Here is a 26,231-nt window from a genome sequence, read left to right as displayed (position 1 = left end):
TGCTTCCTCCTCTCTCTCTGCCTCTTTCTCTGCCTGCCTCTCTGCCTGTTTGTGATCTCTGTCTGTCAAATAAATAAATAAAATCTTAAAAAAAAAGAAACAGGAAACAGGAGAAAGCAGGGGAGTCCAAGATTTTTGATTTTGGACCAAAATCATATCAAAAGCTAGTTCCTCGAAGATACCGACGCAACGGCCAGTCCTGCTAGAGGGTTAGCCAAAGGAAGAAGAGACAGATGGCTCATGTTGGGAAGGACGGTGGCTGATCACGACAGCTCCCTGAAGATACTCCAGCAGGAATCCTGAGAACCTCGGGCACAGAAATTCAACAAGTCAAAGAAACCAGTTCCTTGAAAACCAGACTACCGCAACACGTTACTCTGCAGTGATCTGATTAGTCCCCAGACTTCTAATGGCAGTGACGTAGTTTAAACCGTTCCCCCAAAACGGAAATCTTGTACCACTGGACACCACTCCGAAAGCAAGTCAATGAAGAAAACATCATCATTTCAATCAACAGCGTTGGAACAACCGAGAAAGCCACCCTCGACTCAAGCCCCGTGCCTTCCACAAAAACGAACTCCAAGTGAGCCACAGACAAAAACCCAGAAGAAAGAGAGGGGAAAAGTCTTTGTGATCTAGGATTCGGCAGATTCTTAGACACGAGCCCACGAGACCATCCCTAAAAGAGGAGAGAAACAGTAAGTTGGTCGGAGTTACTGGGTCCTGCGGTAATTCTAGTTCTAGCTTTCGGAGGCACCAATGACGGTGAAAACACTAATGCAAAAAGGGATTCGCCCGTGTTTATTGCAGCATTAGTTATAATGGCCAACACGCGAACGCAGCCCCTGGTCCACCCACAGATGAGTGGACACAGAAAATGTGGTATACATCCAAAGGACTATCACTCGGCCATAGAGAGAACGAGACCTTCCCCCCCGCTTTTAGGGAGACAGCGAGCACGTGTGCGTACTTACGTCCATGGGAGGGGGTTGGGGGGACACAGAAGGAAAGAGCGCGGGCATTGTAAGCAGGCTCCTCACCCAGCACGGGGCCCGATGGGGGGCTCGATCTCCCCACCCTGAGAACACGACCTAAGCTGAAACCAAGAGTCGGGACACTTAACCGACTGAGCCACCCAGGCACCCCGAGAACATTACCCAGCTATAAAAAGAATGAGGTCTTAGGGTGCCTGGATGGCTCAGCTGGTGAAGTGTCTGCCTTCAGCTCAGGTCATGATCCTGGGGTCCTGGGATTGAGCCCGTGTCGGGCTCCCTGCTCAGCAGGGGGAGGGGGGTCTCCCTGTCCCTCCACCATACTCCTCCTCTAATAAACAAATAAAATCTTAAAAAAAGAGCTCTCGCCATCTGCAGAAACACGGACCCAGCAAGTATAACACGAAGTGAAATAAGAGGCAGATGCCGAACGATTCTGCTCCTACGTGCCACCTCAGAAACAAAGCAAATGAACAAGAAAAAAACCAGACAAACCAAAACCAGACTCTTACCTATAGAGAACACACTGACAGTGACCAGAGGGGAGGTGGTGGGTGATGCGGGGAAGAGGTGATGGGCACGAAGGCACGTACAGCAGCGCGTCGTACGCCGGAAACCGACACCACGCCGTACCTTCACTGCACTTAATGAACGCTGAGAAATACGTAGGATTGTTGAATCATCATCTTGTACGCCTGCAACGAATAACGCTAAATGATACTTGAATAAAAAATATTTGTTTCAGGGGCGCCTGGGTGGCTCAGTGGGTTAAGCCTCTGCCTTGGGCTCAGGTCATGATCTCAGGGTCCTGGGATCGAGCCCCGCATCAGGCTCTCTGTTCAGTGGGGAGCCTACTTCCCCCTCTCTCTCTGCCTGCCTCTCTGCCTAGTTGTGATCTCTGTCTGCTGTTCTACTTGTGATCTCTGTCAAATAAATAAAACCTTAAAAAAATTGTTTCAAAATGCAGGAAAAAAGAAAAGTTGATTAATTCCACCCCAAATAAAACATTTTGCACAGGAAAGTCATTATTTAAGAGAACAAAAAAAAAAACCAGACTGAACAAGTATTTTCAAATCTCGCACTCAAAAGACTTTGATCCGGAGTATTTTTTTTTTAATAGTTTACAGTTTTTTGTTTTGTTTTTTTTTTAAGATTTTATTTATCCATTTGACAGAGAGATGACAAGTAGGCAGAGAGGCAGGCAGAGTGAGAGGGGTGAAGCAGGCTCGCTGCCGAGCAGAGAGCCCGATGTGGGGCTCGATCCCGGAACCCCGGGATCATGACCTGAGCCAAAGGCAGAGGCTTTAACCCACTGAGCCACCCAGGCGCCCCTGGAGTATTTTTTTAAAAACTTAAAATCTGGGGCACCTGGGTGGCTCAGTGGGTTAAAGCCTCTGCCTTTGGCTCGGGTCATGATCCCAGGGTCCTGGGATCGAGCCCGGAGTTGGACTCCCTGCTCAGCGGGGAGCCTGCTTCTCCCTCTCCCACTCCCCCTCCCACCACCACCACTCCTGCATTCTAATAAATAAATAAAATCTTTTTTAAAAATTTAAAAATCGTCGGAATGAACCCCAGCAGAGGTTTAAACCCACCCAGATGATAAGAGACCTGGATGAGGTTCTCAAGACCCCACCCCTCCTGCCCACCAAACCAAGAAGTTCCCGATGAATGTGACCCAGACCTCAAAGGACTTCCTTTTGCTTTTGTTCTAGAACCTGCAGAAAAGCCAAGTTCTAAATTCTTTTTGTAAGGCCGGCACAATTTAAATTTAATTTTAAAATCAGAACCAAACAAAACTACAGACCAACCCCTCTGCACACACGGCTACAAAAGTACGCACAGTCCCACGGAATTCGCACGTTCGAAGCAGGTCAGTTAACAGACAGACGCGGCTCAGTGTCTGGCGCGCTACTCCTTGGTATTCCTCATGATCTCGGGGTCCTGGGATCGAGCCCCGCATCGGGCTCTCTGCTCTGCGGGGAGCCTGCTTCCTCCTCTCTCTCTGCCTGCCTCTCTGCCTACTTGTGATCTCTATCAAATAAATAAATAAAATCTTTAAAAAAAAAAAACAAACTCTGAATCAGATAATCGTGGGTGGTAAAAAAGAAAAACTTTTTATAAAATTCAACATTTAGATAAGGGCGCCTGGGTGGCTCAGTGAGTTAAAGCCTCTGCCTCCGGCTCAGGTCATGACCTCAGGGTCCTGGGATAGAGCCCCACCATGGCACCCCCCCTCCCGGCTCAGCAGGGAACCTGCTTCCTGCCCCACCCCCACTGCCACCTGCCTCTGCCTCCTTGTGATCTCTGTCAAATAAGTAAATAAAATCTTTGAAGAAAAAAAAAATTCAACATCTGGATAGAAACTCTTAAATACAAATAAAGGAATCCTTCCCTTACACAAAAATCTATAGCAAAGCCAGCGTCTGCTTCATGATAAGAGACCAGACACATTTGCATTAAAGTCAGGAGTGGGAAGGGGCATCATCGCTACTGAAATTCTGAAGGTATTTGCTGATTCAGTCAACCCAGAGAAAGAAAAGGTCTAGAAATTCCAAGAGTAGGGAAACTACCCTCATTTCCAGGTCCACACAATCACAGTAAGTGGGCTCACTAATGGTATACGTCAGTTACAAGCCAGGAAGGCTGGAGGGAAAAAGAAGGGATCACGGGAGCCAAACACCAGCTGCACTGAGCCGGGGGAGTCATTAGAAATGTCCACTCTCCGCTCCCTCCCCAGCCCTACCGAGTCAGAACCTCAGCTGGGGTCGGAGGGAGCCCTATCACCTTGCCCTCTAGCACGCCTTCTAGAACATTCTGACGCAGACCCCAGGTTGAAAACCCCCAGGCCAAAAAACTCAGCAAGGTAGCTGGGTACAAAACTAGGCCGAGAAATTTAAAAACCTTCCCATGTTCAATCAATCATCCGGGAAAAAAGTCCACGGACAAAGCCAACCCCAACAACGAAATCTAGGCGGCAAACTTAGATGTTCCGTCCTTGGGGCAGGAGGAAGCCACTTGTGCCCGGTGTCAGCTCTGCCTACACTGATCCACACGCAGCGCCATCTCCAAAACGCAGCCCGACTTTTTAGAACGGTTATCCAAGGTCAGAGAAAGCAAACAGGCAGGCATAGGAAGGAAATTTCCAAAACAGAGAAGTCAGCGGGGAACAGCTCTTTTTACCTTCAAACTCCAGTTCTTAAAGCATGAAGCAGAGACCAGAGTTCGTAGAGAAATGCAGGGGAGGAGAAAGTGGTCCTCCTCTCCCTCCTCTTCCTCCCTTCTCCTACTTTGGGGAGGGGGTGGGGAAGGGGCAGAGGGGGAAGGAGAGCGAGAAGCCCAAGCAGAGTCTGTGCCCAGTGCAGAGCCTGACACGGGGCTTGATCTCACAACCCTGAGATCATGACCTGAGCCAGAATCAAGAGGCAGAGGCTTAACCCACTGAGCCACCCAGGTGCCCCGAGAAAGTAGTACTTTAAGTCAGTGGGAAAGAAACATACCATTAAATATAAAAGATACTAGAATTCATTTGGGGGCAAGACAGAGGAACATTTAAATTATATCTTGAATGGATCAAAAATTTAGAAGGAGAGAAGAGCAGAGAAGCAGAAGAAAACATGATTTTTTTTTTTTTTTAAATCCCAGAGTGGGGGAAAAAAGCTTTCTAAGCAAACTACAAATCTCAAGCCTTACGAGGAAATGCTGGTGAACAGGGGGACAAATGTGTCATTCGCACATACAAAAATGAAGCCAAACAAACTGGAAAAAATACTCAGCGAACAAATGCTTCCTTCGAAAAGAAATCAGAAGAAAACCCGCATCCCAGAGAACCGGGTGGAGGGCAGGACCCAGACGGCGTCTGAAAGCTGAAGCCACACGGTCACTCAGAGGAAACGCCGGGCCCACGAAAACCGTCCTAACACGGTGTCGGTACACACGGCCTACAGGCACGGAGGGGCGTCGGGAGCATAAACTGAACTCGAGAGGTTTGCTCGTCGGTCGGCATCTAAATTAAGAAGCATCTTTTGATCCAACAGTTCAACTCCTAAGAGTTCATTCGTCCCGACAAAAATCACACGAAGACAAGCTCCAGGAGAGGCGCGACAGCCACGGCCGGCCACAGAGCCACGGTCCCGGCCACGGAGGCTCCCCGGCCACGGAAGCCATGTTGACACCATGGACCCCCCATCCTTTTACCTCTTCCTTCCAGCAGCTTCTGGGGCCCTGACTGGTCTTCACTTACAGAGAAACTGGTCCCGATCCTTATTTCTGTTGCGTGGAAGAACCTGTAAGCTGGTAAAACCAGCTCCGTGTCTGTCCCAGACCTGGGGTTTCCCGGGTCCAGTGGCTGCGGCAACACCCTTGACAGGTTTGTGTGCGGAGATCCTCCCAGTGAGACAAGCCCACTGGCAGAACCGCGGCCCCAGGGGGCCGAGCGCCTAGGCTGGGACCCCGCCTTGCCCTGTGTCAGCGTGCCGTCCTGGTGAATGGGTCCCCGCTTGTCACCTGCCCTCGGACGACAAGAGACCCAAGGCACAGGGCATCCACCAACAAAATCCAAGCCTGACTGCCAGACGACGGGGCTCGAGGTACAAACACCAACAGACCCGTTATTAGTGAGGTATTCAGTTGCTTTTTTATCAAAATTCCAGAACAGATGGAAGGAGCAGGACCGACCTAACTCTTTGGCTCTATGGTCAGGATACCTGGGAGCCTCCCCTCGCCGATCTTTGACCCCACCGGTTGGGGAGACCCCACAGTGCCCCTGAGCAGCTTACGAAACACTGGCCTTTCAGGAGGAAAATCGATCACGACTATGTCCAGGTCAGGCGGCCGCCCCTCTGCGTGGTCTGGACACGCATTTTTCTTTTAGAAGCTCATTCGCAAGGCCGTCTGTTCAGTCAGCAGCACTGGTAAGGGCGAAGTCTGGGGAGCCGCTGGGAGAAAAGGCCACACCTGCCAGATGCGAACAGCTTGGTTTCCTACAGCTTCTAAGCAGGCAGGTTCTAGAGTGAAAGGCCCCACATCCATCACATCTCCAGAAAGTTCAAGTTGATGGCAAAAGACCCAAGAACCAGGTGTAGGTCTCAGAGCCGAGCCCACGGCTCCGTCCGGGAAGGAGGAACTTCTCGCGGCGGGCTTCGATTCCCCTTAGACCCTCCCCCAGGGTCTCGGTCAGCTCACCGGGATCACTCGAGTCTGTTTCAAGTGAGTCCCTGCTGTCAGATGACCCGTCACCCCTTTGGGGGCCATGGGGCTGGACAGTCAGGAACCCAGGCCAGTGGGGTCAAGTCACTCACCACTAATTCACGCCACAGGACCTCTCAGAGCTTCCGAATTCCCCCCATTTAAGTTAGCAGTGGAACCACCTGGAACCCGTGTAGACCGTGGCACAGACTCATTTAAAAGCAGCTAAGAAGGGTGGGGGGAGAGGGGACCTTATTACAAACACCTGTGGGGACACCTGCTCTCTCGCTGTTCATGCTTTTTAATAAATACACAAATTTCAGATCACAGGACGCTGCTCCCAAAAGGCACTGAGACTCACATCCCAACGTCCCCGCCCTCTACCAGCTGGAAGGGAACATCGAGGCAAGTTTTCAAGTGCAGTGGCTTGAGCGGGGGGCCAGGTGACCCCCCGCAGGCGGAGCCCTGCCCTGCACCGCCAGAAAGCGCGTGCCCAGCAGACGCGATCTCGGGCGGAGGTCTCAAGCATCCGTGTCTCCGGATTTCAGGGACAAGAAACAGACTGCGAGGCTTAAGCTGCTAACGGACACCCAGGACACAGAGGGTTCCGGCGAAGCGCACCCACCAATCCACATGCGGCACCAAAGGAATTTTACTGAGTTCCGATTCCGCGCATCCCAGACCAGCTGGACGTGGCCAGCGCGGCCCTGTGTTGAACACGTGTGATGGGGAGGGCCCCGCAGGCTGCCCTCTGTCCAGGGGCCAGCACCCAGGAAGGCCCGAGCTCAGGGAAACCTCCTCATTCAGCCTCCGGGATGTCCCGGAGGCCTTCGCTGTGGCGACTCCGCCCGCTGATTTCCAGCAAGGCCTGGGCCTCGGGGTCCACGTCCAGGATGCTCTTGTTGCTCTTGGCCTTGGGAGGAAAGGAAGGGTTGTGAGTGTCTCCCTGAGAGCCAGCATCGAGCCCGGACGTCCTGCTGGCTGTGAGCTCACGACAGCACCATTAACATCCTGAAAACACCGAGGGGGCTCCGGCGCCCTGACCCGGGATGCCATCGCTGGGAGCTCACGGGGCCCGAGGACGGCTCACTGCAGAACCCCAGGACAGGAAGGAAGCCCGGACCTCCCTCATCTTGTAGGTGCGCCACACGCCCCCCAGCTTCCGGCCTGGGGCAGGGCCCCGTCTCCAGGAGGGTTCACTCTACGAAACCCCAGGGGCCGCGACGGGACTCCCGGCCCTGCTGTGCCCACGAGCATCTCTCTGTCCAGCAGCAGCTGCTGGCACCAAGTTTAGGACAAACGACCTCCAGACGGAGCAGGAAAAGGGGCAGCTTGGAGAGAGCTGGACAGCGGCCCCCGCTCACCTGCTGCGACCCGGAGGCGTCCCCCACGGCCCACACCTCCATCTTCTCAAAGCCGAAGTTGTCCCGGGCCGACAGCTGAGGGCTGTGGTAGGTGGTGCACTTGGGCTTGGCCTTGCTGTGTCCTTTCCCGAAATCTACATCGACCCACAGCCCGAAGTAATTGTGCTGTCCTCCCATGCCCTGTGGGGGGCGGGGGGGAGCACAGCTGCCTCAGTGGAAGCCGCCAGACTTTCGGGGCTGCTTCTGCCTCGGGCTGACTACTGGCGATTCCTGAGGACCTACTGGGTGCTGTTCCAGAGGCCACCCAACTGTCCTTTCTGGGAGGTGTCTGGGGTCCTCAAGGGGCCCCCACAGGAGCCTCATGGTGAGCCCGGGAAAGAGCAGAGCACTGGGGCCCCTTCCACGCAGACAGGCTGGACAGCCTTCTCCCGCCTCCACTCTGCAAGCACAGAGCTGGGCTTTCCCAAAAGGTGCTTTGGGTGACGCAGCACAGGAAAGGAATCGGCTGCAGTGCTCCAGGAGACCCACTTCTCAGCCAAACCAAGCAGGCACTCAGGGACTGCTTTGGTGTACAGAGAGTGTGGGGACACCCATCCCAGCTCTGCCCTTGGCCCGCACCCTCTTCCTCTTTCTCCCGGGGCTGAGTCTCCGGGCTGTGGAACGAACAGACGGGAGGTATGCTCACCCCGACGGGAGCCCGGTTTTATGAGTCACCCCGGGACAGCTCTTGACGGCTCCCGGGAGCCCAGATCTGGGCGTGACTCTCTCCCAGCTCACCTCCAGCCACAAAGGCCATGGCCCAACCAGGTGACCCCAGGAAAACTGGCCCAATCCACCCTTTGCACACAAGTCATGGACACGCCCAGCAGGGCCCAACCTCGCAGGCGAGAATTCTGTCCACTGGGCCCAGGCAGAACGGAGTGACCACGGGCCACGCCCATAAGCACAGGCACGCGGCTCCCTGGGCTCGCGGGGAAAGCGTCAGCCTGGGCATGTTGGGACTGGCCCCCCAAAGGAAGGACATCATGGAGGTGGGAGAGCCCCGGCTCCCTGCGTCCTTACCAGTCCGTTCGGGATGGTCTGCTGCCCATGATTCAGGTACATGTAGTGGTCGTTGTAACCCGTGGTCGTGTACACGGCCATGTGGGGCGAGATAGAGAACAGGAAGCACGTGTCGTCCCCTGGAAGGGACCAGAGTGGGGACAAGCTCGCATCGACGATCCCACACAGCACCGTTTCGCACTATTCTGGGGAACCAGGGCCCGGGGAAAGCAAGCCCCTTGCTGCCAAGCCCAAAGCCGTGGGTCTTCCAACGGCAGAAACGGTGACCAGCACGGAAGGGACGTCGGGGCTGCTGCACCACCTCAAGGTCAGGGCAGCTCCCAGGACAGACAGGGTGGGAAGGCGCCGGTGGACTGCATCTGTGACGCGAGGCCGCCCTCTGCTGGACGTCCGCCCTCGAGTCCCAGGACAGCGCGGACTCCAGTTGGAACATCTGCCAACTGTGTGTTTCCACCGTTCTTCCGAGAGCCTGCTCCTGCTGCTGGAGAACACGAACACCAGCAGAGCCAACCCGGAGTTAATCCCAGAGGAGCTGGGAGACGCGGACGAGAGCCTCCCACCGCGCGGACAGCAGCCCGTCGTTCCCCCAAAGCCTTGAACGGGGCTCAGGGGAGGATGCCCCGTTCACCACCCCCGACACTGTGACAAGGAAGGCGAGGTGCAGAAGTGCGTGGGCGAGACAGGGCTGAGACAGTGGCCCCAGAAAGGCCCATGGGCTGGTGTCTGGGAGCATGGCTTTGGGGAGGGTCCCCCACTCCCAGAAATGTTAAAGGGGGCGCCCCGTGCAAACAGTGTGCTTGGTGCAGGACACCTGCTTTCCTCCCGGGACTCTGGGGTTTGGGGACTCTCGTGACTGGCCCCCCAGGAAAACCCCGGGTGCTGAGCCCCTAACGGGCCTTGCTGGTGGACGATACTGTTGGGGAATCCCGTGGGACCCCCAGGAGAGGGCTCCGGAAGCCAGCGCCTATCCCTCTGCCGACCTCATTCCACGTCCTCTCGCTCTCCACGTCCTCTCACTCTAATTAATCACAGCCACGAGGGTGACCATACCCTGAGGCCCACAGGTCCTCCCAGGGAGTCCCTGACATGTGGGTGGTCTTGGGATCCCTGACACAGTGGGGAAGAGCCAACAGCAACCAGTGGATTAAAGATCTAGAGTAGTCCGCGACCTCAGAGAAAACTAAATCCTGGAAACAACAGGATCTCAGGGATTCGGCTCACGACTCTCAACCCCAACCCCACTGTGACGACGACCTCCCTCACGGTGTCAACTCTGCACCGGGACACGGCTTCCCGGCCTGCAGAGCCTTGCCTCATGAGGGAAGGCTTGCCGAGTGCACAGTACGACAGAGGACACACAGGGCGCCCATGACCCTCCCATTCTGGGAAGGCTTCCTGGAAGAGGGGACCTCGAGCTGAGTCCCAACAAGGAGCTGGTCATGAAAACAGGTCAGGGGGAGAGAAAGGGCAGCCCGTGCTCAGTCTGAGAATGAGACGGAGCCCAGCCTGCAGGAAGTCTGGGGAGACGGAGCACCGGGACACACGCGCCGGTCATGAGGCTGGAGATACAACGCGTGCCCCCTACAGGCGGCATTCAAGGCTCCCAAGAGAAGACACCACGTCAGACGTGCTGGGACGTGGCAAATGGACTGGAGCCAAGACGGAAACCAGGGGCCGATCAGGAGACAAGACGAGCAACACTGGCAGGAACGGCCTAAGAGAAGGTGGGGGGGGTGGACACAGGACCCTCCCATTCAGACTCACGGTCCCTGTCCCTGAGGAGCGAGTGGCCTCGGTCTCTCCCATCTAGGGACCTGGACAGGGAGGGTATTAACCACCGGGCTCCTGGGTGTGAGGGCGGGACTGCATCGGGTCTCAGAGCCTCTGGGCAAGTCCCCCAACGTGCCACTGGAGAGACCCACCGGGGACACAGGCAGCCAGGGCCACAAGCCAAGGCACACGCAGGGACGTCAGACCTGGGAAGGCAGGTGCACCTCGGAGTCTGAGAATAGCCCATGACCAGGGAGATAAATGATCCTTGAAAAATGTTGATCGGGGCACCTTTTTTTAAGGAAGGGGAAGAATTTACTCCAGAGACTTTCACCCAGCGCACTGAAAGGCACGGAAGGGGAGCTCGAATTGCCAACAAAAATCCCAAGGCTGGAAAACCGGGGCGGAGGGAAAAGGCAGACCCCGCGGAGCAGACGCACTGGCGGGGAACGGGCCGTCCAGGGATAGGGGAGGGCCCGGGACAAGAGCCATCCACCGGACAGGACGAGCAGAAGCGACCCCAGCCCTGCCTCCCCCGGGACCTGGACCCACGTGGTTCAATAATGCCGCCGCCTCCTCACCTGAGACCCAGGGTGGGGATACCCGTCCTGTGTCCCCTTCTCTGCCGCCGCAATCCCTAGACCACGTAAAGCAGCATCTCCTGCCCCTGTCCTCCCCACCGTGTCCAGAGAAGCACGCGGAGGAGCAGAAGAAAGGCTCCGGACACTCACGCCCTCGGGTGGCTCAGGCGTCCCCAGGCAGCAGCCACGAGACCGAACGCTCAAGGAGCCCCGTGCTGCCGCAGGCACCTTGAGGGACCCTGTCTCACCTTGAAACTGAGGCTTGACCTCCCAGGAGCAGGAGGCGGAGCCGCCGAACACCTGGCCGTCGTGGTCCTCCAGCAGCAGCACGCAGGGGCCCCGCTGGGTGATGCGGCCGCACAGCTGGGCGAAGCTGTGTCCGTGCAGCTCGGACGAGAAGAGCAGCCGCCAGCGTTGCCGCTGCTCGCGGCGCAGGTGGGAGTTGATGTAGATGACAGACGGGACGTCCAGGACGCTCTCGAACACCCTCTCCTGGTCAACGTGACGCTCGGGGACCAGGGCGGCCAGGTCGAGGGAGGAGCTCAGGAGGAGGAAGCCTCTGTGGACGACCACGCTCAGAAACATGGCCACGAGGGGGGCCCTGAACACCCAGGCCTCGATCGTGGCTCGGTCACATTCACGGTCCAGCTGCTGAGGCCCCGGAAGCTTCTCGCCACCTAGGGGAGGGACAGACCCAAGCTGTGTGGCCACCGTGTCCCCGGACATCCACTCCCCACACCCGGGCAGCCCAATGTGGGAGCCACGTATGGCTTCTGCGTGCCTGACATGTGGCTGGTCTGAACAGAGTCACGCACTAAGTATAAAACGCACACCCGGTTCCGAAGATCCCGTGAGAAAAAACAACTCAAGATCCGTCACTTTTTATATCGATCACCGATGTTTAAGCATCCTTTGGACGTCTTAGAACTAATTCCCCTTGTTCTTTTTTACTCTTTCCGTGTGGCTACTCGAATATTTAACCTTGCACACATGGCTTGCCTTGGCGCCTGCACTGCTCTCAGTCCATCTTTCCTTCCCATTGCGAGCCGCACAGGAGAGGCCCAGGAGAGAGCCAGGCCTCACCCTGCACCGAGTCCTGAAGCCCCCAGCAGGTGTACCCAAGAGAGCCAGGCCAAAAACCACTCTTCGAGGGGCTTCCACCCAACACAGCTGTTTTGAAAGGACCTAGAACTGTGACCCTCTCCAGGCAAGTCAGGGCAGGGGCTGGTAACTTACGAGACACCCCCACTGCCAACTTATCTGGGAAGGATGGGTGTCATTAACTAGGAATTATGCTTGACCCCATAGTCTTGTTTTCTATCGCTCACCCTCCGAGAATGGAGGGGATACGGTGGGCATACCAGAAGGCCGACCACTGATATTTTACATATATTACGTTATTCTCCTGTCCAAGTTCCAAATTCATCACTTGATTTTGAAACAGGGCCATTTTCAAACCGCCTTTTAAAGTCCAGCTTTATAATAAAATAATGTTTTTATAAAAATAAACCTGCTTTGCAAAGAGATTCACCACAGCTATTTTTAAATCCCAAGGAAATTCCAGTGTATACAATTTCTCACTCAATGATGGTAGAATACATATTATCCTCAAGTGCACATGGAACATTCTCTGGAACAGATCACACAGGAGTGCGTGAAGCATGCCTCAGTAAATTTTAAAGGACTAAAATGATACAAGGCATGTTCTTCAACCACAATGGGAAGAAATTATAAATCAACAAAAGAAGCCGATTTGGGAAATTCACGAACATGCAGAAGTCAAATAACACACATCTAAGTCACCAACAGACCAAAGGAGGAATCACAAGTTAGAAAATGCTAAGAGGATTGAACACATACACACAACACACCAAAACTTACAGGACGCAGCTAAAGCAGTACTTAGAGGGAAATGTATAGCCATAAATGCCTATATTGAAAAAGAGATCTCCAATAAATAACCTAACCTTCAACCTCAGAAAACTAGAGAAAGGAGACCAGACTAAACATGAAGCAACCAGGAAAAAAGATAAGACTAGGGTAGAGAAGAATGAAGTAAGAGATAGCAAAAACCAACTATATCAAAAGTTGGAGGGGTGCCTGGGTGGCTCATGGGTTAAGCCTCTGCCTTCTGCTCAGGTCATGGTCTCAGGGTCCTGGGATCGAGCCCCACATTGGGCTCTCTGCTCAGCAGGGAGCCTGCTTCTCCCTCTCTCTCTGCCTGCCTCTCTGCCTACTTGTGATCTCTGTCAAATAAATAAATAAAATCTTAAAAAAAAAAGTTGGCTCTGTGAAAATATCCACCAAAAACTGATAGACCTTTCACTAGACTGATCAAGAAAATAAAAAACTTGGACTCCTACATGGTTCAGTCAGTTGAGTGTCTGCCTTCAGCTTGGGTGATGATCCCAGAGTCCTGGGATCAGGCCCCAAATCAGGCTCCCTGCTCAGCAAGGAGCCTGCTTCTCCCTCTGCCTGCTGCTCCCCTTGCTTTCTTTCTCTGATAAATAAATAGTTAAAAATTTTAAAAAGAAGGAAAGAAAGAAGCATAAGCCTAAGCCTTTTGACTAGTATCACAAATCAAAGTGGGACATCACTTCTGATCCTACAGAATAACCATTATGAAGAATACTAGGAACCGTTACATTAGTTTCTGCATGTTTGTGATCTTCCCAAATGCCTCTTGTTACTGATTTGTAATTCCTTTCCACTGTTGAAGAATCACACTTTGTATGATTTCAGTCCTTTTAAATTTATCACAAGGCATGTTTCATGGCCAACCAGTAAGATAATCTGGAACAAACTTGGACGACTCATATTTATGCATTTCAAAACTTCCCTACAAGGCCACAACGACCGAGACCGTGTGGTACCAGTCTCCGCGTCAAGGTCTCTGTGGGTGGGCACGCAGGGCACTTGCCTTGAATGTCCATCTCGGAGAAGAGCTGGGCAGCCAACGCCTGCACCCTGGTGGGGGGGCCCGGGCCTCTCTTCTGGGTCCAGCCTCTCAGCTCCTGTCTGTAGCTGAGCACGTGCACCACAGAGCCAACCAGATCCTCTGTAAACTGCAAGCAAAACCACAGTTTTACCATTTGTCACGTTTCCAAAGTGACCCACCGCCTACATCCTAGCAACACAGGGAAGGGCGCCTTATCTCTTCAATGCCGATTACAACGGGCCACAACGTGGGAAGAGATTATGTTATCTGGTAGGTGTTCCAGTTCTATTTCGTCAAGGCCTCTGTCCAGAAGTCCTGACCTCACCAGGGATGTGGCCTAGAGTCCCCAGGGGACATCTCCATGTGCCTCTACCGCCATGCCACCGTCCCAAGTCCCCACCTGAGGACACCCAAGGCTGCTTGGCATGGCTGCTGATGGCCTCGTGACCTACCTTCTGGACTTCTCTTGCTTTCACAGGACCTTCTGTGGCAGAAATCATTTTCAGGATTACAAGACTCTTCTCCTCGGAGTTTCCCTTCAAGAGGCGGGACATGGACACCGTGAACTGCTCCTGGGAGACGTTGTCGCTGGGCCCCTTGGCCTTCCCCGTCAGGTCGACCCTCCGCATGCCATCATGGAGTCTGGTGACCATCTCTGGGGGAAGAGCTTCCCCAATATGGTTCTGTTGGGAACAAGTGGGAGAAAAGGCTGGACGGGGTCGGACTATGCGTGATAGGATCACAGGAAAAGGACTAGGCTCCAAGAGAGACCACTGCCGCTTCCAGATGCTTCCACCAGCACTCCACTTCCTAAACCCCACGTGTATCCTCTCTCCCCCACGCAACAGAATCACATCACCCCAAAATGCAAGTGCCTGATGTGTCCTGGCTTGTGGTTCACCTTGGCCATCAGACTCTCCCAGTCTGTTCCCATCCTGTCCTCCAAACTTTCCAGTCCCCCCAGACTGGTCACATCGTTCCTGCCCCTGACCACCGCCTGCTCTTTACTCTGCTTACACCTTCATTCTAGACTACAGCAGCCACGTGCACGTCTGAATTTATTAACCCACGGAACGTACGTGTGTGCGTAACTGATCTGTTCTCCTCTGTATAAGGGAGCCAGCTCCTCTTACCCAGAGTCTTTGTGTTTAATATGTATTTTTACTTAAGTTTTATTTAAATCTTAAGTCTAATTCTTTTTTTTTTTTTAAGCAAGCATGGGGGAGGGGCAGAGGGAGAATCTCAAGCAAACTCCGTGCTGATCGTGGAGCCCGACACAGGGCTCGATCTCACGACCCTGAGATCATGTCCTGAGCAGAGATCAAGAGTCAGATGCTCAACTGACTGAGCCACCCAGGTGCCCCAATTTTAAAACTAAATCTTAAATAACATCTTGCCAGTAACATTCTGTAAACACCGTTTTCCTGTTCCACTCCAACACGCAATGCGATTTGCTCCAGGGATTACAAAAAGACGGAGAGAGCGCAAATCCCAAGCGGAATCCTGAGCTTCCTTTGAGCAGGGTCTGAACACTGGGTTCCCTCTAATGGCTCCCTGTGTCGGCAGTCTGGGACAACACGGGTATCCAGAAGCTCGTAAGGCAGGTTCCAGAGCTCACATCTCAAGAGGAGTCCTACTTCTGTCCGTGGTTTCCAGGTTCTCTTGAAAAAGCAACTTCTGCTGCTTCCCCAGAAGAAATGTTCCCCGGTCACCAGGGTCTTCCGATCACCTTTTCCCCGTGTGCTACGATACACACACGGGAACACTGCTATCCAACCCTGCACTCACGCCCTTAACTGGTCTGGGGTTCTGCCTGCTTCGGCTTCGTGGGTGACCCAGCAGACTAGGGCGCCTGGGTCTAGCGGAGGTCCACGTACACCTCCGAGCGCGCACACACACCCCCCACAGAACTGTGACCCGGATAACCTTCCCGGGCAGTTTCCTCATCTGGAACGTGAGCGTGTTGGGGGATGTCCAAGGCCCCCAACCAGCTCCCACCCTGCACTTTCCGGAGGAGGCAGCTACTAGACTGCCTGCCCCGATGCAGCCCTCCTCGTCGCCCATGAAGGTGGGTTGGCGCGCGCTCTCTGCCACTGTCTTGCTCAGTCTGGGCACTCAAACATGCTGTTAACAAAGCCCCATGGAGGGACACCTGGGTGGCTCAGTCGGTCAAGCGTCTGCCTTCGGCTCAGGTCCTGGGATCGAGGCGCACATTGGGCTCCATGCTCAGGAGAAAGTCTGCTTCTCCCTCTCCCTCTGACCCTCCTCCCTGTTTGTGCTCTCCATCTCAAATAAATAAATAAAATCTTAAAAAAAAAAAAAGCCCCATGGACAGGGTGAAAAGATGGGGAAACAGGCAATTTTAACCCCTTGGCAGGTAAACCTTCAATGTGGAATATTATTTTGTTAGAAGTACCATAAAAATCCTAGGACGGGGCGCCTGGGTAGCTCAGTGGGCTAAGCCTCTGCCTTCAGCTCAGGTCGTGGTCTCAGGGTCCTGGGATCAAGCCCCGCATTGGGCTCTCTGCTCAGCAGGGAGCCAACTTCCCCCCACCCCCACCTGCCTCTCTGCCTACTTGTGATCTCCATCTGTCAAATAAATAAATAAAATCTTTAAAAAAAAATCCCAGGACATCTAACGTTCACAAACACATCTGAAAGCAAAGCACACTTAAAAGTGTGGTCACCAAAAAAAAAAGACAGTGTGGTTACCAGACCCATGAGACCCGAGAAAGCAGCCGGTTACCCGGTCTTGGAGGGAAATCAGGGGACAAAACTTCAAGAGCCAGAACGCAGGGCTGGCCCCTGTGGTTGATCTCAAGTTAGAAGTGTCCCCCAGGGGGCGCCCAGGTGGCTCAGTCGGGTAACTGTCTGCCTTTGCTTATCTCGGGGTCCTGGGATGGAGCCTGCTTCTCCCTCTGCTCTTTCCCCTGCCATGCTCTCTTTCTAATAAATAAATGAAATCTTAGAAAAAACCCCGCACTGCTGAGGCAGAGCAGAGCGACGACAGCTCCCGGAGCCTGCAAGGCGGAAAAGGCAGACCACGTGCACGTGCCTTCTACAGAGAACGAACGCACTTGGCGTTGTTGCCAAACACCGGTCAGACCGCAGGGGATAGCCGCAGCGGGTGGGGACCACAGCAGGGGTGGGGGGGGGGGGGTTGGGGCACCTGCTAAGACCCTGCCCTCGCTGCCCCCGCAGCTCTTGCCTTCAGCGCCTTCAGGGAGAAGGATCGGGGCGAGGTGTCTGAGCCGTGTGTCTCCGACGACGACAGAGTGTCAAACAGCCTGTCAATCTCTGCCTGCTCCTCAGGAAGAAACTGGGAGCAAAAATTCTGGCCCGCCTGGCTTCTGCTGTTCCCCATCCCTCCTTGTGTCTGGCACAATTCTCTGCAGAAGACAGCAAGTTAGAGGTCAAGTTAGGTCATAGAGAATACATGTTAGTAGGTACACACGGTCAATCAATCAATAAGATGCAGGTGCAAAAAAGCGGCTGAAACTCATCAGAGCTAGGGATGCCTGGGGGGCTCAGTCGGTTAAGTGTCTGCCTTCATCTCAGTCCTGATCCCAGGGTCCTGGGATCGAGTCCTGACTCGGGCTCTCTGCTCCATGGGGAGCCTGTTTCTCCTTCTCTCTCTGCCCCTCCCCTGCTTGTGTGCGCTGACAAATAAACACAATCTTTTAAAAGATAAAAAATAAAATAAAATAAAACTCATCAGAACTAAGTCATGGAGTGGATGTAAATCAGGCAGGAAAACCGGCCCCGACCCCCGTGGTCTCCTCGAGAACATTAAGGCCTGCCGAGCAGTCCGGATTTACTTGGAAACACGGTTCCTACACTCATGTACCGACAAGGTAGAAGTGTCTCTTTGTTCATCGAACTCCTCTCATTTTCAAAACCAACTTGTGGGGCACCTGGGTGTCTCCGTCAGTTTCAGGTCATGATCCTGGGGTCCTGGGGTCAAGTCCCGAATCAGGCTCCCTGCTCAGCGGGGAGTCTGCTTCTGCCTCTCCCTCAGCTCATGCTCTCGCTCTCAAATAAATAAAATCTTAAACAAAACCTAACTTGAAAAAAGTCTGTAAAGCTGGGTAATCACATGTACTTGAATAAAATCAACACCTTGAAAATACCACCCACGAAGCAAGCATGGGACTGGACAAGCTCTTCCCTGGCATCCTGCCTCTGGCCCCAGCAGCTGCAAGGGCTGGGCAGGCTCTCGAAGCGTCCACGTCCTCCTGTGTGCAATGGGCATCAGCACGCCCTCTGACAGGCGTGGTGACCACCGGGCTAGTCAGTCCAAGCAAAGGGCTGAGAAGGTGCCCCTGATCTTCAAGGAACAGTCACAGAGACGGGCACCCGAAGTCCCGGGGGTCTTGTTCATTGTCACAGACCCCACTACAGAAAGGGGTCGAGTGCCATCCGATCTGGGGGTCAAACAGAAAAGCACGGCCAGAGAGGAAAAGATCTCTTAAGAGGCCAAGTGCTGCAGCTTGTCCCTCCCGCCCTTAGACTTCACCTGGAAGCCGGCATCGGTCAAAGTGCTAGAGAGAAAAGCACCTTGTTCCCCAGCCCAGGAGGGAACAGCCTCCACCAGGTCAAGGCAGGCCAGCCCAGGCCCCCCAAGATCCGGCTGATCGGTACCCCAAGGGCAAACGGGGGGCAGCCCTCATTCTTCTTCCTCCTTCTTCTGGACAGAGCCACTTAATGTGAAACTAACCACTTTAAAATGAGCGATTCACTGGCACTCGGCGCACAGTGTGGGGCAACCACGGCCTCCACCAGGTTCCAGATATTTTTGTCGCCCCCCTGCAAAGGACACCTCGTGCCCACGAGAGGTCCCTCCCCACCCCCCCCCTTAGCCCCTGGGGCGCCAATGTGCCGTGTCTGCAGGCGCCCCTGTTCCCGACGTTCCGCATACACAGAATGACACGATCTGCGGTCTTGCGGGTCTGGCCTCTCTGTGGCAGCATCCGGGGTTTGAGGCTCAGCCGGGCCGCCGCAAGCGTCCGCACTCGGTCCCGTAGGGCTGAGCACTGGTAGATGCCAGACCACGCTGGGTGTACCGGCTCATGGGCCGTTGCACACTGGGCCAGCTCGACCTACTGGGTATTGTCAGTGGCGCTGCTGTGAAGTCCCGGCTTCCAGGCTGTGGGGGCACCTACCTAGGAACCGAGTCGCTGGGTCATACGGTGACCCAACGTTTAATTCACGAGGAACCACCAAACGGTGTTCCATTTTCCATTCCATTTTTTGATTCCAGCCATCCTGGCAGGGGACCCATCTGTCCTGCGGAGGAAGATGCAGCTGGGGACTGGGAGGGGGACCTCAGAGCACTTGCAAAGGTGGCTGGAGAGCAGGGGCTCACACAGCCCAGCTCGGGCTGTCACTCACGGGCCACCTGATCTAATGCTTCCACTCCTCAAGTTTCCCAGCAGCACGAGAGCCAAGAAGGAAAACCTCCAGCCCTGGGCTCGAGGGCCAGTCTGCGGGAGGTTCTCCTCTTCTCTAAAAGGAGGGGACTGCGCCAGCTGGTGCCTGGTCCCCTCCAGGGGCACGGCCCAACCAACCGCCAAGAGAACACCTGACTGTAGGACTCAAAGGGGAGATGGGTGTGTAAGCGCCCACTGATTTGGGAGGAGGGAAGCGGGGAGCGCAGAGCAACGGCAGAAGCTAGTGGTATCACTGACGCAGCCGCGAACGGGATACGTTCTAGCAACCGCGAGCCCGTGCTGTCAGCAGGGAGTGTCCCAAGGCCATGCCCCGGAAAGTCACACGAAAGAGGATGCGGATGCCCGGCCGCTGAAGGCCAGCAGGGGCACGTGTGCTCGGGCCGCCTCCCGAGCCGCTGTGCGAGGCAGCGCGGGCACCTGGGCAAGAGCTTGGGGGGCTGTATGGGGCTGGGGCACACGAGAGTTGTTCAGTCTGTAACTCAGGGCCTGGGTTACGATCATCACTTTCCCCGCAGAGGCAGGAGGAGGAGAGGGGAGCTACGCCGTCACTGGGAAGAGCCCCCCCCCCCCACCCCGTGTTCGTGTTTATCAGCAGGGGGTCGGGGGTCAGCCATCCCCTCCCCGACCCGGGGAGCCTGCGGCGTGATCTGATCTTGGTCTGTACAGCGTGATCTTGCTTTTGCCTTGTTCTAGCACAGCTCTGCGTGAATCACGACCCCTTTAGGCAGAAGTAGCCAGAGGGGCACTTCCCAACCAGGACCAGGGAAATTCAAGACTCTCTCAGAATCTGTATTCATTTATCAAGTCGCCAAAAGTCTTGTCACACGGCTCTCCCTGCGCCCCTCATCCTGCTATTCTGAAGTCCTGAAAATGGTAAATGTATAAAAACACACCCTGGTGATTCTATTTCGTTCTCCGATAGGGGCTTCCTACCAAAAATCATCAACGTTTTCACTTCAGGAAAACCTTTGGGACCTGAGAAGGCCCGGGACTTACCTAAACGGCTGGAAGGGATGAAGATCTTGCCACCACCTGGGATGGGAAGGATTGAGACGTCAGCACAGCTTCACGTCAGAGCTGGAGTCCAACAGAGGCATGTGGTCCACTTGGAGCATCAGACTCTAGTCTCCTATCTGCCTCAGACGGCCCTCACTGTTCACGTCTGCGCACCACCACCCTATACAGCCTTTGGGTTCCAAGACTACCTGGTGTTCCTGACTTTCCTAGAACGGACGGTCGCCTTTAAGAGGAGCACAGGCTCTTCCTCACCGACCCTGCTCGCTCTCTTCACCCCTCCAGGTTCATGCCGGACTCACCAGCTCAAATCTGAAAGTCCCAAGAGACTGTGTCCCCCAACCACCTGCGTAGCACCTGAGCCACCTGGGGCATGCAGGCGCCGTGGTGACCGGGGCCGGCCTGTCAGGCCCACCGGCCCTTTCTCCCACTGCCTGGTGCCCTCCGTGTGCAAATTCCAGGAGGCCAGCCTGGCTCGGGGCCTGAGAGAGCCCAGGTGCTTCCCCACCAGGACTCACTCCCAACCGCTACCGCACTCAGGGGCCCCTTGGCTTAGTACCACTCGCTCGACCACCACGCCCATCCCCTACCCAGGGATGGGTTCCTGGATGCCCTCATCCCCGCATCCCCCGGACCCACCAGGACCAAACCACGGAGAGCCTCCACACGTGCAATTCCGTTGGCTAACCCAGAAGCCACCAGGGAGAGCAAGTGTCAAGGGCAGGAGGCCCGGCCAATGCCACCTCCGGCCTCTCTTTACCAGCGATGCCATCTGCCGGCCTTGCCCCCCAATTCCCCCAATACGGAGAAAGCTTCCGCCTGGCTCCAAACCCAGGAATCGCCCTAGTAGGGGGATGCCAGCGTCTTTAAGGAGGACACCTGGAGCTAAAAGGCCACCAACATTTCAATGCCACTCCGTGTCCCAGAGGAGGGAACAGTGCACCCAGGGGCTGAGCCACTACGGGGCCAGAGGTCGTGCCTCCCCCAGCACGCAGATCCTTCTGCATCATACTCCCTCCATCAGTGACTCAGTTTCCCCGGGCCAGGCCCCGTCACAGAGAGCGGGCAGACGCAGAGGGGCCTCCGGCGGGCGCCAGCCTACAGGAATGACATTCAATGGGGAGAGACAGACAAGCACAGCCGGAGTCAGGGAAGAGAGAACCCAGGAGTCAAGAGTCACAGATGTCCCAAGGGACACACTGCGGCCGGGTCTTCAGGCTCCTGCAGGGAGCTCACCTGGGCAGCGGGGACCGCATGCACAAAGGGGCTGGGGTGCAAACCCTGATCACTGAGGCGAGATCTGGTGCGGGGAGGGGAACCAGAGGCTCCAGAGCAAGATCCCCTGGTCTGCCCCTCCCCAGCCCACCGCAGCCTCCCCCTCTGACCCGCTAAACAGGTTCCTCCTGTGTTGTTCAGACCAGCAGCACCAGCCCTACCGCCGAGGAAGGAGCCGGACAGGGAGGTGCAGACCAGCAGCAGGGGGCGGGTACAGGGCAGCACCAGGAAGAGACACCAGGAAATGCCTGGGAACGGGACACGCTGGCAACCCAGGACGGGGCAGGGCGAGCAGCTGCCTCAGGCAGGAGATACAGACCCAGAGTCGGGAAGGCAGGGAGGACAGCAGCCTCTGGGAAGGGCGCTGCCCCCTGAACCACTGGTCCAGGTGTCTGTGGGGTGGGATGAAGGAACAGCAACGGCAGCAGGTGTCCCCCACAGCCCCCGACCGCCCCTTAATGCATCCCAGCCTCGGTCACTGTGACCTTGCCCGAAGTCTCTCCAATGAACTCTAGGGAAGAAGTGAAGGCCTTCGATGCACCCCGAGTCTCCCCAAATACAACTTCCTGAACTTCCTTTCAGTACTTGACAACAGATTTCTCCTGGGACCAGCCCAGGTGCACCTCCTCAGGTAAGACAGTCCGTTCTCCCGGCAAGTTGTGCACCCAACAACCCCAGGCTGGCCGGAGCCTTCCTCCGGCTTATGTCTATCAAGTTCTTTCAGGAGGAAGGACCCCCATGTTCCTGAAGACTCCTCACATCACGGCTCTCCACCGGGGGGTCGTTCTACCCCCCAGGGCCCACCTGGCAACAAGGCTTGTTTGTGATGCTGGCGTCAGGTGGGTAGAAAGCAGGGGGCTAAGTATCCTGCCCTGCACACGCCAGCCCCACAACAAACCGCCTGGCCGCGAACGTTAGTAGAGCTGAAGGAGTTAATTAAACTGGTTTTCCAAGACGCCGGCCAGTGGGGCAGAGCTCAAGGGTGGGCACGGAAGTGCCTGCCTCTCGCAGAGAGGCCCTGGGCGCTGCCGCGACGGTGGAGGCAAAGATGGGCAGCCCTGAGGTCAGGTGCTGACAGCGGTTGGTTACTAAGCCTTTTCAGGACATTGAGCAAAACACCAACCCCGGAGTGAGGTGGAAGAGATTCAATCAGGTTAACACAGGGCATTTCATTCTGCTTTCTGGGGTCCAGAGATGGAGACAGACGGGCCCAAATAAGGCAAGTCTGAATCCCTGCCCAGCAACAAGGGACCCCCTCAGTGCCGGGGGAGAGCCAGGAGTTTTCCTGCAGAACGGAGCTGCTGTTCCGGCTGGGCTCCCCAAGTGGCTCCTGTCCTCGGGATGCTCTCCCCTCTGGCCCGCCAAGATCCCACTGCTGTCTCCAAGGAGCCACTGTCCTGACAGCAGTCACCCGGCCCTCAGTGCCCCCTTTCTACAGAGAGTCCAACCACCTCATCTGGACATCGGGGCTTCAAGCCCTGTTTACATCCCAGCCGGCAGTCCTCCTGCAGAAGGTCAGCTTGGGTGCAGAGTCCCAGCTGGCCGGAAGATGCCAGACCGGTCCTGCTCCTGCCCCAGGCTCTCTTCCCTTCCTCCAGGGAGCCCCGCTGACTCATCTGCCTGGGAGTGGTTTTCGTTTATCTTCCCTCTGCGCCAGGACAGCCACCAGCTCCACTCTCCTGGGACAAAGCTAGTAAAGGGTGATCAGCACAAACCGCCCCCAACGCCCCCCACAGTCCAGTATAAGCCCCCACGTCCCCTCCCACAGATGCTCCGTTATCCCCGAGACTACGCCGCCTCTCTCGAGGCCCCTCCCCAAACGGGCCACAATCCTGGGGACCCTCTGATCTTGACCACGCGGAAGGCAGAAGACGCGGGGTGATTCTGGGCCCCGACTGACCACACGAGGAGACCCTCCCTCCGTCGCAGCTGTCCCCCGAGGCCACCCCCCTCCCACGCTGGGGCCGGAGGAGTGGACAGCCAGAGAGGGGCAGGGTCCCGGCCCAGTCCAGGCACCGTTCTCTCCCGTGTCTGGTGCCATCTCCCCCGACCCCTCCCCGGGATCGGCCGCTAGCCCCGCGCCGCCGGGGCAGCGCCCCCCACCCAGGTCACCACAGCCCACCGCCCCAGCACCCACCGGAACCTGCCAGTCAGGCCGCCCGCGTGGATTTTCCCCCGGAGCAGCCCAGCCTCGTTGCCAGGCGACGGCGCAGACGGGCAGCTGCTTGCCCCAATAGCGGAAGTTGAAGCTGAGGGGGCGAGGCCTAGAAAGGAGTCGGCCAATGGTCATGCACCTCGTGGGGCGGGGCCGGCGTGGACGGGGGCGGGGCCACCGGGCCGGAAGGAGCGTCTGGGCGGGGCGGGGTGCCTGCGGGAGCGGCTGGAGAGGAGCTGGAAGCGGACCTGGAAGGAGGGGGGAAGCGAGTTCAGCGCCGGGGCCTGCGAGGAGCACCTGGGGAGGGCGGGCGAGCCCGGGCTGGGGTCGGGAGGAGCAGCTGGGCCGTGGGAACAGCTGACTGGGAAGAGGCGGTTAACCCGCTGCAGGACGCCCCTGCGGATCCGGACAGCTCTCCTGTGACCCCCCACCCCGCCCTGTCCCCTCTGGGTTTGGCCTGGAGCCCCTCCCACCTGGGGAAAGTGCCGCCCCCTAACCTGGCGCTCGGGCTCCCGCCCACCCCCCTTACCTCCTCCAGGTAACCAGGTCCCCGGCCTGCTCTCTCCGACTCCTCCTTCCCAGCAGCATTTACACGTGCCCTCGGGGCACGGGTTGCTCCTCAGTTAAGCGTCCCACCCCGGGTTTTAGCTCAGGTTGTGATCTCGGTGTCCTGAGCCCCGCGTCTGGGTCCGCGCTCGACAGGCCGTCTGCTTCTCTCTCTCCCCCTGCTTGTCCCCCAGCTCGCTTGCTCTCTTAAAAAATATATATATATATTAAGAAAGAATTAAAAAACGTGCCCACACCTGTTCCAACCTCGATAAACTGACTCTCTCTGCCCTCCACCGCCTTCATTCCTCAAACCCCTGAAACCTGGCCCCAGGGGCCCTGTCCCTAAATCCAACAGGCACTTTCAGCCCTTAGGTGCGGGCTCACAGTGGACATCCTCCTTATTAAAAGCCCACCTTTCTGGGCATCCAGGTCGCCCGTTCCTGTCTTCTCTCTTCCTCTCTCCCAGGCTCTGCGGGCTTCTGCTCTGCCAGAGTTCCTCCCGCAGCCCTCCCGGGGCCACCCATCTCTGCCAGAGATAACAGCTTTCCTCGTGACTTCTGTTCCACCTGCCACTAATGCTGACCCCCGAGCCTGCCTCTGACCCCGTCTGTTTGCTCTTCAGGCACCGCCACAAGACTGCACCTGAAATTCAGCCCAGCTGAAACCAAACTCGGCCTCGGCCTCCAAAACTGCTCCTCTTTACTTCCTTCCTTAGTGCATGTCAGCCCCTCCCACGCCTCCCCTCTCTCTCCCCAGGTTCCTTTTTACTTCCAAGATAGCTCCTGCATCCACCTCTTTCCGTCCAGGTCCCCAAGAGGGCGGTCTCCAGGCCAGGCCACAGTAAGAGCCTCCTTCCTGGCCTCTTGGCCTCCGCCGCCCCCCACCCGCAGCCGGCACCCCAGATCAGCTGGGCTCTGATCACGTCCCAGTGTCAGGCACAGAGAAGGTCAGCGGATGGTTTTACTGTTTCTCAAGCACACAGTAAAAGAAAGACTTTTGTTGGTCTAAGCGCTAAAGGATACCTGTGAAGTATCATAATGATCCCTTTGGGTAATGAATTTTTTTTTTTTAAGATTTTATTTATTTACTTGACAGAAAGCACAAGCAGGGGGAGCCCCAGGCAGAGAGAGAGGGAGAAGCAGGCTTCACGAAGAGTGGGGAGACCGACTCAGGTTGGATCCCAGGGTCATGACCTGAGCCTAAGGCAGGCGCCTAACACACTGAGCCACCCAGGCACCCGAGTAATCAACGTTTTACTCAAAAACAACTCTGAACTCCAAAATCTTAGATTAGCAACACCTTTGCTGTTTGAAATTCCATCACTAAGACTAAAATTTTCTGCTCCCACCTGGAGAATTTAAGCCAACTTTGCCAGAGAACAGCCTGGATTTCCAACCCAGGGGCAGATCTCCAGAGTAGCTTTGCGGTTCCCAAGGGAACAGGGGCAGGCCACTGTGCAGGCCTGACCTGAGGCTGGGCCCTTCCCACACGGCCGGCTTTGCCCCAAGCCTGCAGAAACACTGCTTCTTTTCAGCCTTCACCCAGACTCCACTTTCCACAAAGCCTGATGAAAGCCCGGTCTCCGTTAGGTGAGCTGCCCCGGCGTTCCCGGTGCAGTGGGTACTAACTAGTGCTCCGGCATTGATCCTGGGGGTCTTAGGCTGGTGGAACCAAAGGTCCAAAAGGACAGTGCTTGTCTCTCCAGTTCACAGATGCACAGAGAACAGTGACATAAAAGAGAGGTTTGGGATCGATCAAGGGGAAGAAACAAGCCCATTGAGAGGCTATCATGGGGAAACAGGTGGGAAAGAAAGACCCAGGGATGTCTAGGATTAAAAAAAACTCAAAGGCCATCTGAAAATTTTCCTTTCTTGTGTCAAAGATCTACTGCCTTTCC

The 26,231-nt window shown here is 55.9% G+C and overlaps 1 protein-coding gene across 2 annotated transcripts; it reads right to left on the bottom strand.

The window, feature by feature from the left end:
* Positions 1 to 6,459: 6,459 nt before the first annotated feature.
* MEAK7 (MTOR associated protein, eak-7 homolog) lies at positions 6,460 to 24,870 on the bottom strand. Of its 2 annotated transcripts, XM_045989483.1 has the most exons (11): positions 24,748 to 24,870; positions 24,315 to 24,537; positions 23,768 to 24,033; positions 20,338 to 20,373; positions 17,100 to 17,280; positions 14,344 to 14,574; positions 13,874 to 14,018; positions 11,202 to 11,630; positions 8,603 to 8,721; positions 7,541 to 7,720; positions 6,460 to 7,089 (listed from the first exon to the last, which is right to left on the bottom strand). In XM_045989483.1, exons 5-11 carry the CDS (start codon positions 17,253 to 17,255, stop codon positions 6,976 to 6,978), a joined length of 1,374 nt encoding a protein of 457 aa, XP_045845439.1. In that variant the 5' UTR covers positions 17,256 to 17,280; positions 20,338 to 20,373; positions 23,768 to 24,033; positions 24,315 to 24,537; positions 24,748 to 24,870; the 3' UTR covers positions 6,460 to 6,975. The 2 variants fall into 2 exon arrangements, with proteins under 2 accessions (XP_045845439.1, XP_045845440.1); XM_045989484.1 differs by lacking the exons at positions 23,768 to 24,033; positions 24,315 to 24,537; positions 24,748 to 24,870 and adding an exon at positions 20,547 to 20,568.
* Between the last annotated feature and the right edge of the window lie 1,361 nt (positions 24,871 to 26,231).

Source organism: Meles meles, chromosome 19, assembly GCF_922984935.1.
Source record: "Meles meles chromosome 19, mMelMel3.1 paternal haplotype, whole genome shotgun sequence".
Taxonomy (NCBI): Eukaryota; Metazoa; Chordata; class Mammalia; order Carnivora; family Mustelidae; genus Meles; species Meles meles.
The sequence above is the reverse complement of the archived record's forward strand: the minus strand, read 5'-3'. Positions and strand labels throughout refer to the sequence as shown.

Bases quoted from the DNA above. Each gene is read 5' to 3' on its own strand.
- MEAK7 (XM_045989483.1), bottom strand. From the start codon at position 17,255: ATGGGGAACAGCAGAAGCCAGGCGGGCCAGAATTTTTGCTCCCAGTTT. The intron at 8,722-11,201 runs GTGAGACAGGGT...GGTCCCTTCCAG, and splicing joins GGTCAAGCCTCAGTTTCAAG to GGGACGACACGTGCTTCCTG. The intron at 7,721-8,602 runs GTAAGGACGCAG...CGCCCCCCACAG, and splicing joins AGACCATCCCGAACGGACTG to GGCATGGGAGGACAGCACAA.